General features: G+C 33.4%; 1 protein-coding gene across 2 annotated transcripts in view; it reads right to left on the bottom strand.

Annotated features, from left to right (window-relative positions):
* Window positions 1-3192: 3192 nt before the first annotated feature.
* Window positions 3193-13983, bottom strand: part of LOC134533270 (medium-chain acyl-CoA ligase ACSF2, mitochondrial-like) — a 206844-nt gene continuing 196053 nt past the window's right edge. For both annotated transcript variants that reach the window (XM_063370713.1, XM_063370714.1), the window contains 2 exons: window positions 6382-6492; window positions 3193-3472 (listed from right to left, as the gene is read on the bottom strand). In XM_063370713.1, the coding sequence (XP_063226783.1) occupies window positions 3281-3472; window positions 6382-6492 (303 nt within the window). In that variant the 3' untranslated portion in view covers window positions 3193-3280. The remainder of the gene's footprint in view (window positions 3473-6381; window positions 6493-13983) is intronic.

The raw sequence follows: 13983 nt of genomic DNA, 5'->3' as shown, positions 1-13983 counted from the left end.
GGTGCGAAGTTTTTTTTTGTACTTGTAAAAATAAATACGGCGCACGTAACATTTCAAAAGTAATAAATATATTTGAATAATGAATGCAGATAAAAGTAAATTTATTAATTAAATTGTACATTACATTTCATTTCACTCCTTTGTATCCATACAAAATAGTGATAATTCAATAAAAAAGATTCAATTTTATTCATAAAAGTATGCAGAGGTAGATTTTATCATACAAAAGATAGAAACATTTTTAAAAAAAATTCTTCCTAAAAGAATATATTTTTAATGCCTAAATGGTTTGGTTGCAAAAACCTATTACGGCTCAGTCTCAGGCCGAATATGATATTTCCATTTCTTCTGGATCAATCATTTCATCAATGTTTTGTTATGACGTTGTCACGTTAAACTATCGTCCGTAAACCGACTTTACAGACAACCAATTTTTTACAGTTAGAACTTCAAATATATATTTTTAATATGTTCTATTCAAAAATAATATTGTAATAATATTACAAATTTTTAAAAATCATCTACTAGACAAAAGTATGATTAAGGATAAAAAATATATTTTGGCAAGTTGATTGTTATTAAATAACACTAAACATTACCGCAGTATATATTGTTTTACAAGTATTTGACTCTTAACTAATAAGAAAAAAATATGTATTAACTTAAAGATTTCCACAAGCACAACGAAACATTGCACACCAACAAACTGCTTTGTATGTAATAACCACATTGGGTGTCCTAAAGTTCGGGTATCTTAAGAAACAAAGAGGTACACGCTTAATTGGCCCTTCTAAATATATGAAATTTGGAGATTTAGAAATGATTCACCTAGTGTGTACTATTTGTTGTATCTCACCAGTAACGATATACGATGATTTTTTTAAAAATATAAAGTACAAATTCCGAACTACTCAGACAGTATTTGTAAAATAAAGTTCGTAAACGAAAACATGGCTGACATTTCCTTCTAGTTAGTTGGTTGGGCTATCAGAAGCACTTAAATACATGGATAAATCATACAGTCAGTGTGAATGTAAAAAAAACATCAATAATACAAAATGATAAATAAAAATTAAAACATTAGCCCAAATTGAACACCTAAATAAGCTTGTGTCAAACAGATAGACCAAACAATGAACCTAAACAAGTATTACGGACAACACAGCGACGATAGCACAGACTAACACATTAAAACTTAAATCATCAGACCGCAAAATAATTCCATGGATATAAATTAGTCATGAAAAAAAAAATGCACAGACGAACACAGTGGGCTAACGACGACGAGACAGCTTCAACAAGAACAGGAACTGCAGACAGACAGCAAACCTGCATGACACAGCAAACATACGAACACAACGATGAAAATAATCAGGTATTATGGACAACACACCACTGTGTTCGCCTGTGCTGAAGTCTTTATGTGTTCTATTACACCTGTTTAGGTTCGTATGCCATGCGCTCGACATCAGCTGATTTAGGCTTGTTCTCTATGGGTTCATGTTTTATTTTTTATTTTTTTAATGACGTGATAACGTCTTACAAATCGATGAACGCCGGCTGCACACACGAAAAATTGTCACGTTCCGCCTGAGCCGAGCGTGCAAGAATCGGCCAACCACCGTGCAAGAAAATCTTCTATAATATCAAACAGGTTAAGGCGGGCTTTTTAACTAATTGTTCGTGATTATATTTAAACAAATTTTTTAAATTAAATTTGCAAAAACTGTAAATAATATTTGAAAATTAAAAAAGTATGCAGTTTTTCATCAATGTTTTCTTATGACGTTATCACGTAAAATTATCGTCCGTAAACCGACTTTACAGACAAACCCCCCCCCCCCCCCCTTCTTTCTTTTACTTACCAGACACAGCAAGAAACAAATCCACTGGAGTTAAAGTTCAATATGTAGAAAAATCTGTAGACCTCGAAGGCATAAGACACTAAATAAAAAAAATTCATGAGAGCAGTTAAAAGAATTTTAGATAATGCCTCAATTACTAACCTAACTATTGTCTACCCAAAATAAGCGAATTTTTGAAGTGAAAACTTTTTTAGCCGCGTTAGCGATTTTTGGTAGGGGCAAAACTTATGGGTTCGCGTCACCGACATTGTGTAGTAGCAGTGAGTGACGTTAAATTGAACACGTGAAAAGTTCAATTTTTGTATACTGTGCATTGCCCAGTGAACACATGATCTAGGTCTGACATCACTAGTAAGACATAGCTAGGTAATGAATTTTTACGTAATTTTTACATACCACTGACATCTGTTGTGACTAAACAATGATGTAAGGATAAATGATATTATGCTGACATCATACTAATATAATACCAAAATTATTTTCTTACGTACAATTGACGTAGAAATAATGTCATATTACACATTGATAAATAAAGCTATAAGTTTTCACTTCTTTCGACAGTCCCCATAACTGCCTTTTAGTTTTTTCTTTGTTTTTTTTTACATATCGTAGATCTTAGTGCTGTATGCCACTATATAGAATGTCAAACAGTTTATGGTTAAAATTAAAGTTTGCCCAAAAGTGGACATAGTGTCTTATTCTTCCGAAGAACTGACACATTGTCTTTATTTTACATCAACTAGAGTTTGCGGCTACATATTTTTATTGTTTTATTTGTGCTTGACATCTTTTTTACAGCGAGGTCGTTAAGAATATGATACACTTAACATCACAGTTCAAGGAAGGTGGGAAATAATTTGGCCGTGGATTACACTAAGCAATCCGTCCAGGAATTTCCTGGAGCGATTTCAGGAAAACGTGAGAAAGAGCAATTATAATTGCCAGAGCAGGACCAGTCCAGTATCTTAACACAGCGTCACCTCACCCCATAGCTTGGCAACGTGTTTCTTTTGGCATTAAAGAAGATATAAATAAAATAGACAAAATATACAGCATTTATAAATCACTCTTGTGGAAAATTAAATTTATTACTTATCACAACTTCTTAATTCAGGCAAAAGGAAAAAAAAAGAAAAAAGAAACACATTTGTCTGTGCCACTTTTCTTCACAAGTTACTTTTGTACTGAAAATTGATATAATATAATTAAATAAAACCATTACCTTGTTTGGTCGTGATATGGCTTGCGACCATGTTCGTTATCAAAACTACATCGGTATGCGAACGCTAGTTCAATCACAAAAATAAATGTACAAATGCACAAAAAATGTTCTATTCAATCTATTTAATGAGTGCTGAACACAAGGCAATAGAGAACAACAGTTTAAAGTTTATTTTACTTCTTCTCAAATTGAACTATTGCAATATGTTCTGTTTATTATCACAATTTCCCTCGAAAAATTTATTCATTAATGCTTCGTTGTTCTTCAGGAACTCATTATCTTGCAGAAAATCCTGTCGCATTTTCTTCTTGTCAACTTTTCCCACCATGTTCTGAGGGAACTCCGTAGCGAAGCGAATATATCTGGGTATCCTGAAGTCAGCGACCTTCAAACAAAATCCACAGAGTTATTTATCTTTGAGAAATAAAACCTGAAGCATTAAATAAAGTTATGAAATATTTTGGTAAACAAGTTTTTAAAAATCAATTAAGTTATTTTTACTAATTACAATTTCTTTCAAGTACTGAAATATATTTGCTTAAGGCGCCGCAAACTTGGGCACACATACAGTGGAAGAGATTGCTCAAAAACCACGCTGTTTTAAAACTTCTCAAGATATCCAAGAGGTGTTTGTTCACGAAAAGCAATTAACAATTCGCTGAGGGCGGTAGTATTATAGACATGTACAAATGTCCGAGAACAAGGTTAGCCAGGAGGAGCAGACCGCCATATTGTATTGTGACGTCATGGCCGCCATCTCGGATTGTAACGTCACTAATGCCAGTCTAGTGACATTTGACCGCGACTCAGATCACCATTTAAAATTCCGCTATTTTGTTTTATAGAACTTAAAGCCATATTGTTTTCTAGAAATTCCCGCCATTTTTGATTCTAAAACATTATGCCATTTTGGATTCCAACATTTTTAATTATGACGTCACGTCCGCCATATTGAACATCCGGATTTATTTACCAAAAGGTTCGGGAAAAGTTACAAATTTACGAATAAAATATTTAAATAAAATTTTCATACAATTTTAATAAAAAACGCACTAACGTAATGGACATTGGAGACCTCGGCTCAGATCGCGATGAGATCGTTTGATTAAAAATGGTGACAGGCCATTCAAATAAAGGGACTATCATTATACTGACTCCCCCTAACTCTCAAGTCATATATTATTTACACATTATGATGTCATGGGTGCCAACTTGGAACAGCCATCCTGTTTATGTCCGCTAGAGTGTGCACTGCCATCCTGAATTACTTTTTACTGACCAAAGTGCAGTACTAACAGTCACCAGACATCCAACTATTGTCGCATCCACCATCTTGACGGCCGTATTGGCAGCCATATTGAAAATCTGTATTTAACTACCAAAATATTCATGACAATTTTCAAAAATCATTTTTAAAAATACCTATTTATATACTGATGGGATTTGATCAATTATTTATTCAGTTTGATCCTTGGCCAAGGGTCAAATGCTGATTTCTGATTGAAAATACTTATTAAATACAATATGACGAAATATACACAAAATGTCTTAACTTCCCCAGACACCAGCTTCCTGAAAGGCACCTATTTCATTTTGTCCATCTTATTGAAAAGTTGCTTAGGATTAATCTAAAATTTCGAGATAAATTCTAAAACTCGAAAAAAAATTACCAATTAATATATCGATTGACTCAATCGATTTATGTCAATGGTTTGATTCTCGTTCAATGCGAAAACTTAATTTAGGCTTTCTACAAACAAGAGTTATTTACAAGACAACTGAACAGCTGAATTAATATTTTACACAGCAGAGCGATGCCTAACTAGGGAGCCGTATTCGGTGCAGTTTATGACTACTTGAGTCCCAACTACAAGCATGTAAGACAAGCATCTACAATCCATAAGGTCTTGTTCGTCAAAACGTGGTATGCCTTTCAATCAAATCATGACCAATGTCAGGCATATAGGCTAGGTATCTCCGAACCAAGAGGCATACTGTGCGAATACATGCTTACTAAAAAACATTTAAACACTTAAGACAAGAGTTCAATACTGCCAGACCTTCATTACGGTCTAATCCTGGTGTGACTGGCGGTTTGCTATAAGGTGTATTGCAAGCATATACACCAAAACTCATCGGATGAAAAATTATGATTATACACTAATCATATTCGAAGAAAGAGTCTAATAGTTAACATACTCTCAAAACTTGAGCTTAATATAGCAACTAAATAATATTTTATTAAAATCGGATTCATTAATTTTTTTATAAATGTTAAAAATATTTCTGATTTTCTATCATAATTACAGATTTTCAAGATGTTAGTCATAACGAAAAGTGCAACGATCTAGAATCTAAGATGGCGGCAGTAACTAATAATATACAACGATGATGTCATACACGTACAAGATGGTGGGCGTAACGAAACGTGCAATGTTGCCTAGAATTTAAGATGGCGGCCGAAACGAAATGTGCAGCGGTGTTTTTAAATAATATTTTATTAAAATTTGATTAATAATTTTTTTTTTAATTTTAAAATTTTTTCTATCATAATTTGATAATAATTATTGATTTTTAATACGGTGGCCGTAACGAAAATCGCAACGTTCTATAATACAAGATGGCGGCCATGGCATACTAATAGACAATGTGTGGTTTAGAGCGGCTTGCCCATGGGGAATTAAAATCATTTTGGGAAATTTTCAAGCCATTGGCATTTTTGAAGACTAAAACGGGAATTTTTCCCTCAAAACGGAAATTTTCCCGTCGGAAAAGAGAAATTTTTAGGAATTTTGGCTAATTTTGAGTCATTTTTGAAGAATTTTGAGGAAATTTGACACCAAAAATGGCCGCCGTGACGTCAGAACAATCGGTCATTGACCCCATCCATAATCCACAGCCAGAAGCCAGGGCTCGGAGCTCCATTTGTACTCTACTACTTATATAAATTCTACCAAACAGACCCGGGAATTTGATGGCGTTAAAACTATTTTAATAAACATTTAACGAAATTAATGATAAAAGAAATAATACAAAATAATGGTTCTTTAAGAAATAAACAATATAATTCGAAATAATTTTAGGTATACTTGACAATTTCTAGCTTCTATACAATCTACAACAATCAAAATAATCGTGTTTACATCTGTGTTGCATACTAGGTACCTACTCATTATTCAAGAGAGTATATTATCTAATTCAATTATTTAATAAAATTTTGAAAATATATAAAATATATAAATACAATAAATAAAATGCAATTGAATGTCCTAACCAAGATCAGTTATTGCTTACCTTTCCCTTGCAATATGACTTCAGTTGCCTTTCGTCAATTTTCGAACCTGGTTTCTGTCTAATGTACACGCAAACTTCTTCCGTCCACCTTGCATCAGGCACACCAAATGCCTGAAAATATAAAAATGTAGTCTTGTAAACAACTAATACATTTTATTGAATTCGAAGCTGTGATTCATTATAAGGAACTGGTAATTTTTACCAGATAAAAATTTCAAAAATTTATAAAATATAAAAATTATATTTTTGTTAAAATTCTATGCCCGTGCAACACCCAGAACGTATGTAAATCGTCAATAAGTCGAAGAATGTTTGTATATGTAAGTCTCAACTTTGTCAGTGATGGTTTCTAAACTATCCACCGTGACATATATGTCACGATGTTGCATGCCATATTTGGTATGTTATTATATTTAATAAATATTTAGGCTACAAAAATTTAGCTATATCTTATAAAATAAAACTGTATTAATCAAATAACCAACAATCATTATTAAGTTTATGGTTAATGGTAAAGTAAATTTAAACTTTTATGAAATTATATATATATATAATATATACACACGAAAACCTAATTACCATTTGGCTTGAACATTTTTGTCAGCCTTGCGATAAACGTTTAGGTGGCGACGAGATATATTCTTCATCAAGTTGAACCAAATTCAAAAATAATACCAACTTAAACGTCAAATGAAGCAGCTCTGAACTTTTACTTTGCCCTTCTTGATGCCAGTTACCAAGAAAATCTATAGGTTAACTGGAAAATCACCAGGTCGCAAGTAATGTCTGGGTAGCAACTTTAATACAAGGACATTCATTCAATCATCAATAATCTTCCCATAATTCAAACAAACTTTTCTAATAAATTTATTTATTAAATTCGTAGGTACTTTTACAGAATATTGACACACGAACCCATATTACATGTCTGCCAACTACTACAAGGTAGCACTTCATTTCCTACACAAGTTTCCACACTCATTTCCACTGATAAATAATCTTCTGTACATAAATCTTCCTCTTAGAAATTGTAATGGGGCGTCCCCACCCATTGCACTATTAAGCATATTGTATTAAGTAAGTTTGGGAAAAATTAAAAACAAACACACAAAGTATAATGCAAAAGCGCAGTGTATTCTATCCCTGGTTTCTAATGTATTTGATAGTAATAAACAAACAACAATATAGCTACTGTCATTGGCAGTACTCCCCACTCTTCTTCAAACATAGTGATTTTAGGTAGTAATAAATTTTTCTAGGAGAGATTTGGGACTATAAAAATAGTTACGAAGCGTTTTGACTCCTTAGAGGATGACTAGTGCAAATCACAAAAGAATTTAAGCAGGATACTTATAATAAAAATGTATATTAAGAAAGCTTTCAGACTTCGAGGAAAGTTAAATGTGTGCCTTAATCAAGTTTACATATTTCTTTGAAGAGCTCCATTCATGTGCTAGTGTTTAACTTTAAAAATTCAATAAAAGGTGTTTTATCCAAAGTATTACAACTCTGTAACATTATTCAGTTAATTTTAATAAAATAAATTTTATATATCATGTAAATATAATCTCTGTAAAATGACCAAAATAGAGATCAATTTTTGTAAAGTTATTTATTCCTACACTAAAATTTTTAAAAATCACGAACGTGCATTTCAAAATTGTAGGGCCAGATAAAGAAAACGAACGAAGCGCTATTAAAGCAAAATTGGCAACATGGTGATCAGGTAAGATACGCTTGAATGTGAGAGGGGTACATTTACAATACAATAGAAAACAATTTAAAATTGTCATGGTAGATAGGTCAGAAAATTGTTTGGTTAAAATAATTTAATAACTGCAAACAGATAAAAAAATATATATACTTCCTACAACTCAATAAAGGATTTGTGTAAAAAAAGTGCTTGTGATTTTATAACTATCATAACCGCTTACTCGTTATCTTACGCACTTAAAGTCATAAAGTATTAAATGTAGCATGACAATAACTCATCAAGCACTCTGCCTAGTCATGTGAAATAACACTCGACCACAACTCATCAACTAATCTGCCTAGTCTTTATGAGGAATAACACTAGCCCTGAACAACAAAACTCATCAAACACTCTGCCTAGTCGTTATGAGGAATACCACAAACCTCGAACACCAAAACTCAAAAATTAATATGCTCAGTCATTATGTGGAATACCATAAGTCCTAAGCACAACAACTCATATAAAACACACTGCTTAAATATTATGAGAATTAACACTAGCCACAAAAACCAAAACAAATCAAACACTTGGCTTAGACATTATGCGGTATATACTAGCCCCGAACACTATAACTCAACAAAACTCTTCGAAATTTATATCAGAAATAACACTACCAAAAAACCACAACTCATCAAATAATCTGTCTAATAATAAGGATTACCATTAGCTTCGAACACAACTTCTTTAATGCTTAGGCTAGACATTATGAAAAATATTAATAGCCCCTAACACCACAACATACCAAACTCTTTGTCTAGTCATTATGAAAAATAACACGTGCCCTGAACACCAAAACAAACCAAACACTCTACCTAGTCGTCATGAGAATTAATACTATCCCGGAAACAAAATCTCATTAAACACTCAGCCTTGCAGTTATGAACACCAGAACTCATCAAACAATATGCCTAGTCAATATTAGGAATACCACAAACCATAATCACAACAATTCATCAAACACTCTGCCTAATGTTACGAGAAATAGCACTAGCCCCAAATCCACAAAAAATAATACACTCTTCTTATTCATTATGCAGAATACCACTATATAGAGCTATAGCTCTGAAAACCACAAATCATCAAACTCTCTACCTATAGTTTAATGAAGAATAACACCAGCCCCGAACACCACAAAGAAACAAATACCTGCCTAGTCATCTTGCGGAATACCACTTGCCGCGAGCAACACAACTCATCAAAAACTCTGTCTAGTCATTATGCGGAATATCACGAACCCCTGACATCACGAATCATCTAACATTCTGCCAAATCGTTATGATGAAAACAACTACCACGAAAACCACAACTTATCAAACACCCTGCCTAGTCATTATGAGAAATACCACTATCCCTAAACACCAGCAATCATTAAACACTCTGTCTAAATGTAATGAGGTATATCACTAGCGCTGATGAAGCAAAACTAATCGTACACATAGCCTAGTCGTTATGAGGAATATTACTAGCTAAGAACAAACACCACAATTCATCAAAAACATAGTCTTGTCGTTATGAGGAATACCACAGCCCCGAACATCACAACTCATTAAAAGTCTGTCTAATCATAATTGTTAATATTAGGTACTATCCCTGTACACAAAAACTCAACAAACACCCTGTCTAGTCGTTATGAGGAATATCACTAGCCTCGAACACCACTACTAACCAAACATGCTGCTTAATCTTATGAGATACACCACTAGTTCGAATACAACAACTCATCACACACTCTGCCTAGTCGCTTAGCGGAATACCACTAGTCCCAACACTCAGAACTTATAAAACACTGTCTAGTCATTATGAGGGATATAATTATTTCTATAACCACCACTAATCATACATTCTGCCTAGTCGTTATGACAAACTTCACTAGCCCGGAACACCAAAACTCATCAAACATTCAGCCTATTCCTTATGAGTAATGTCACATCAGCCCTTCAACGCTCTTGCTGTGACGCCTTCATTGATTGTCAACAAATATATATATATATATATATATATATATATATATATATATATATATATATAAAATATATCAATGCTCCCTAATATTGATACCTCTTTAATATGAATATTAGGGCAATAATAATTGTTCAGTTACCAACTTTTTTAGTTTAGCCAATATCAACTCTTCTTACAAAGCACAACACTTCCAAATGTATTCCTACAACCAGCATAGCAAGAAATCTGATAAATAGTCTATAAAAACATAATTTATTCTTACTTAGTGAATCGTTTTATTATTTAAACTACACAAATGCACTTAAGATGTGAGGCAATACCTCGTTGCTGGAAAACAGGGTGGCAATGTTCCAGGATTTCCATTAAGTTATTGTGTTGATAAACTTGACTTTGCATAGAGCGAAATGTTCGGAGACAAGTTTTTTTTTCTTTCACCTTATTAACTATTCCAGCAATTGTTACATATTTCATACCACACTGAATAGTAGATAAGTAAAAAAAAACTGAAGTACAAGGGATAGGTTCTTAGCCCGACGAGTGTCCATATGTGCCGAAACAGACAGTTGGGTTCAGTGAGGTGTAATGACGTAACTTTGTAGCGACTACTGGTATGTACAAATAATGTGAAGCGATGGAATCAGATAGAATAAAACATATATCTTTATATATATATATTTCTTGTGTGCGTGTGTATGTCACTGAACTCCTCCTAGACGGCTGGACCGATTTTGATGAAATTTTGTGTGTGAGTTCACGGGGATTCGAGGATGGTTTAGATTCACAAATTGATATTTTATCTCGATTCTGAGTTAAGAAAAACTAAAAAAAAAAACGTGCTTTAAAAGCAAAATTGCAACGCATTATTAGAAGCCATTAAGTTTTGCTATTGTAAGGAACTAAGTAGAGAGTAAGAAAAAAATAAAGATCCTTACAGTTTATAGCGTCGCCATATTTGTTTCAATTTTCAATACCCTTTTTGTATATTACAATTTAAATTGCAGAAAAAAAATCATGTTTCATAGCCACACAAATAATGAGGATGGTTTAGATTTACAATTGGATATTTTATCTCGATCCTGAGTTAATAAAAACTAAAAAAACACGCTTTAAAAGCAAAAATTACAACGCATTATTAGAAGCCATTAAGTTTTGCTATTGTAAGGAACTAAGTAGAGAGTAAGAAAAAAATAAAGATCCTGACAGTTTATAGTGTCGCCATATTTGTTTCAATTTTCAATACCCTTTTTGTATATGAGGGGTTCACAACCACAGTAGACCAAGTCCTTCTGGTAGTAATTTGTGTAATCAAGCATTAAAGTTTTTCATCCATAATTAATTCTTGTGCACCTATTAATGCAAAAAATACATGGCAATATAATATTAACATTGTGACATTGCATTGTCATGTATCAGGAGATAAGACAAGAAATTAGTTTTATTTATATTATCAATTGATGTTTTTTAAATGGACTTGGTTCACTATGGCTATTAACATTACCGAATACACATCACAGAAACAGAAATTATAATATACATTGCTGAACTTTTTCATTTCTAACCATCCAAAAATAATGGTATGCCATATTACACTATGCACAAGTGTTATTTAATCAATATAAATAATATTGTCGTCTTCTTCTTTACCCGAATGAATACACTGAAGCCGAGTGTTGGTTTCCACTGGAACATTCTTGAAGAACACATGATAGATTGGTGGAATGTAAGGTAGTAGATCCATTATGTCCTTCTTTTTGGCCATGCTGACATGTCTTCTGGCCGTGTACAAAGGTTCTTGATTGACAGACTACAGAGACAGCAATTTACGCCCACGGCATTTATTTCCAAATTGATTTTTCGGAAAGTCAGATCTTCATTGAGGGTTTCTTTGAACTTCAAAATGAAGGGACAGCCTCTCTCAACACGTAACCACCGAATGTTGAGCCAACTAAATGCAGTTCCATCTGTGTCTTTTTTCCTGTTTGTGGTGGCTTCTTCTAATGCCTTTGTAGAAATGAAGTCTGAATGTTTAACATCAGTGACTATAAATTTAGGATTTTTTTTCTTTGCATGACAAATAATTTCCTTCCAGTCTCCTGGACTATAAATATGATTTCTCTTGCGGCTCGCTGTTTCAATCACCCCAAACTCTGCATCATTAGGAAGAAAGGAATGACCAGAGACCATGAACTTGTGATCAATAGTCTGTGCTGCTACATCTGTGCTGTTGACTAGTTTGAGAAGTGTAAGAGCCATTTTTATATTTCGATTTTGGCCGCTGCAAGAATCAGAATATAAAACAATTTCATTGTGAGTGTGAGCATTCTCTTTAAGATGTCGTGCGATAATGCTAGAAATATCTTGGGAGCCTCACCACCCTCAGTCTCGTCCCACAGATGCATGTAACCGACACTATTGTTAAAGGAGTGTATTCCAAAATTATAAACATAGAGATTTCGTTTATAGTAAGCTACTGATGTTGACAGCTTAGGAAAAGGAAGTGCTTTCTGTAAGTCAAATGTACAGCAATATCTCTCATCTGAAGCTTTCTCTTTATCACTTTTCATTTCTGTTCTAACCTGCTCTGCTCTTCGGAGATGGAATTCCTTTTGTGTCTCCAGAACTTTTCTAGCATTTTCTTCGTTTTCTGTTGACAACTTCATGCTAATTTCATCGCATAAACGACATGAATCTGTATTTGGCAGCTTGAAATGTAAATTGAATTTTGTGGAAAATATTTTATAATAAATTTTCTCTTTCACCGGAATTTTATTTTGTTCTCTGCGTTCTTCTGTATACATTTCATACATTTTGCGAATAGAAAGATCAGATGAAGATACTTTCTCTCGGGATTATCTTTGCGTGAATAATGGCTTTGGTATGCAGGAAATGAATTGATATGTTCTAGAACATCAGTAATGTCAATTTTGTTTCCTGGAGTATGCCGGCCACGGGTATCTACAATGGCTGATACATCATCTTTAATCAAACATCTATAAACACGCCCCCAACTTAGTTGAAGAGTACCAAGAAAATATTTTTTGCATATTCTAATATTAATTCCATCATTCACTCTGAGTGTATACTCATACGTGTAATTTTTCGCCGCCCCAGTACCGTCACGTCGTCTCGGCCTATGTACTTTTTTCCTGTGCACCAAACCACGAATTAATGCATTTTGTACTGAATAATCTGCAAGTTTCCAGAAACTGTCAAAAACTTTTTTACGCTGATCAGTGGTAAGTTTCTCAGAACATCGACGGGGACATTGGCAATCTAAATTGCGTATGAAGCTCTTACCTTTCACAAGATTGCCTGAATTTGATGACAAGTATTCTTTACCACTATTTCGAGACATCTTTCTGATATTCTTTTTCCACCTTGTTTCATCGCGTTTCCTCTTCCGTCCTCTGCCATGGTCAATAATTTCATTCTCATTCTGTTTAGTACTTCCATTTGCAGTCTGTACATCTTGTTCTCCACATGTATCTGAAATAAATACATTAAGTTAGATGTATATTTTGTCATTTGAAATGAAAATATTTCCATTATTTTTCAGCCTTTAGGCTTTTCCTAATACTGTGCATTTATTTTGTAATTTAATATAGTAAAACATTTTAATTATTTTTTGCATATAAATTAATCAACAGAAACCAACAAGGAAAAATTTTTTAACACAAAGCAAAAATTACAATAATATTAATTGCACATGAACTGTATCTGAATAGCTCCCTTAGCTAAGGGATCCATAAATAGTGCATCGTAATGGACGCGGTCATTTTGTTGCTGTGTCCGAATTCTCGCAAGGGATGTCGATGCATCCTCTCATGCGTCCATATTTCGAGATTTTTAAGGGATGTGACTCTCGCATCCACTGATACGTCCCTACA

The sequence above is a fragment of the Bacillus rossius genome, chromosome 6 (genome assembly GCF_032445375.1).
Source record: "Bacillus rossius redtenbacheri isolate Brsri chromosome 6, Brsri_v3, whole genome shotgun sequence".
Taxonomy (NCBI): Eukaryota; Metazoa; Arthropoda; class Insecta; order Phasmatodea; family Bacillidae; genus Bacillus; species Bacillus rossius.
This window is presented reverse-complemented; position numbering and strand designations above follow the sequence as displayed.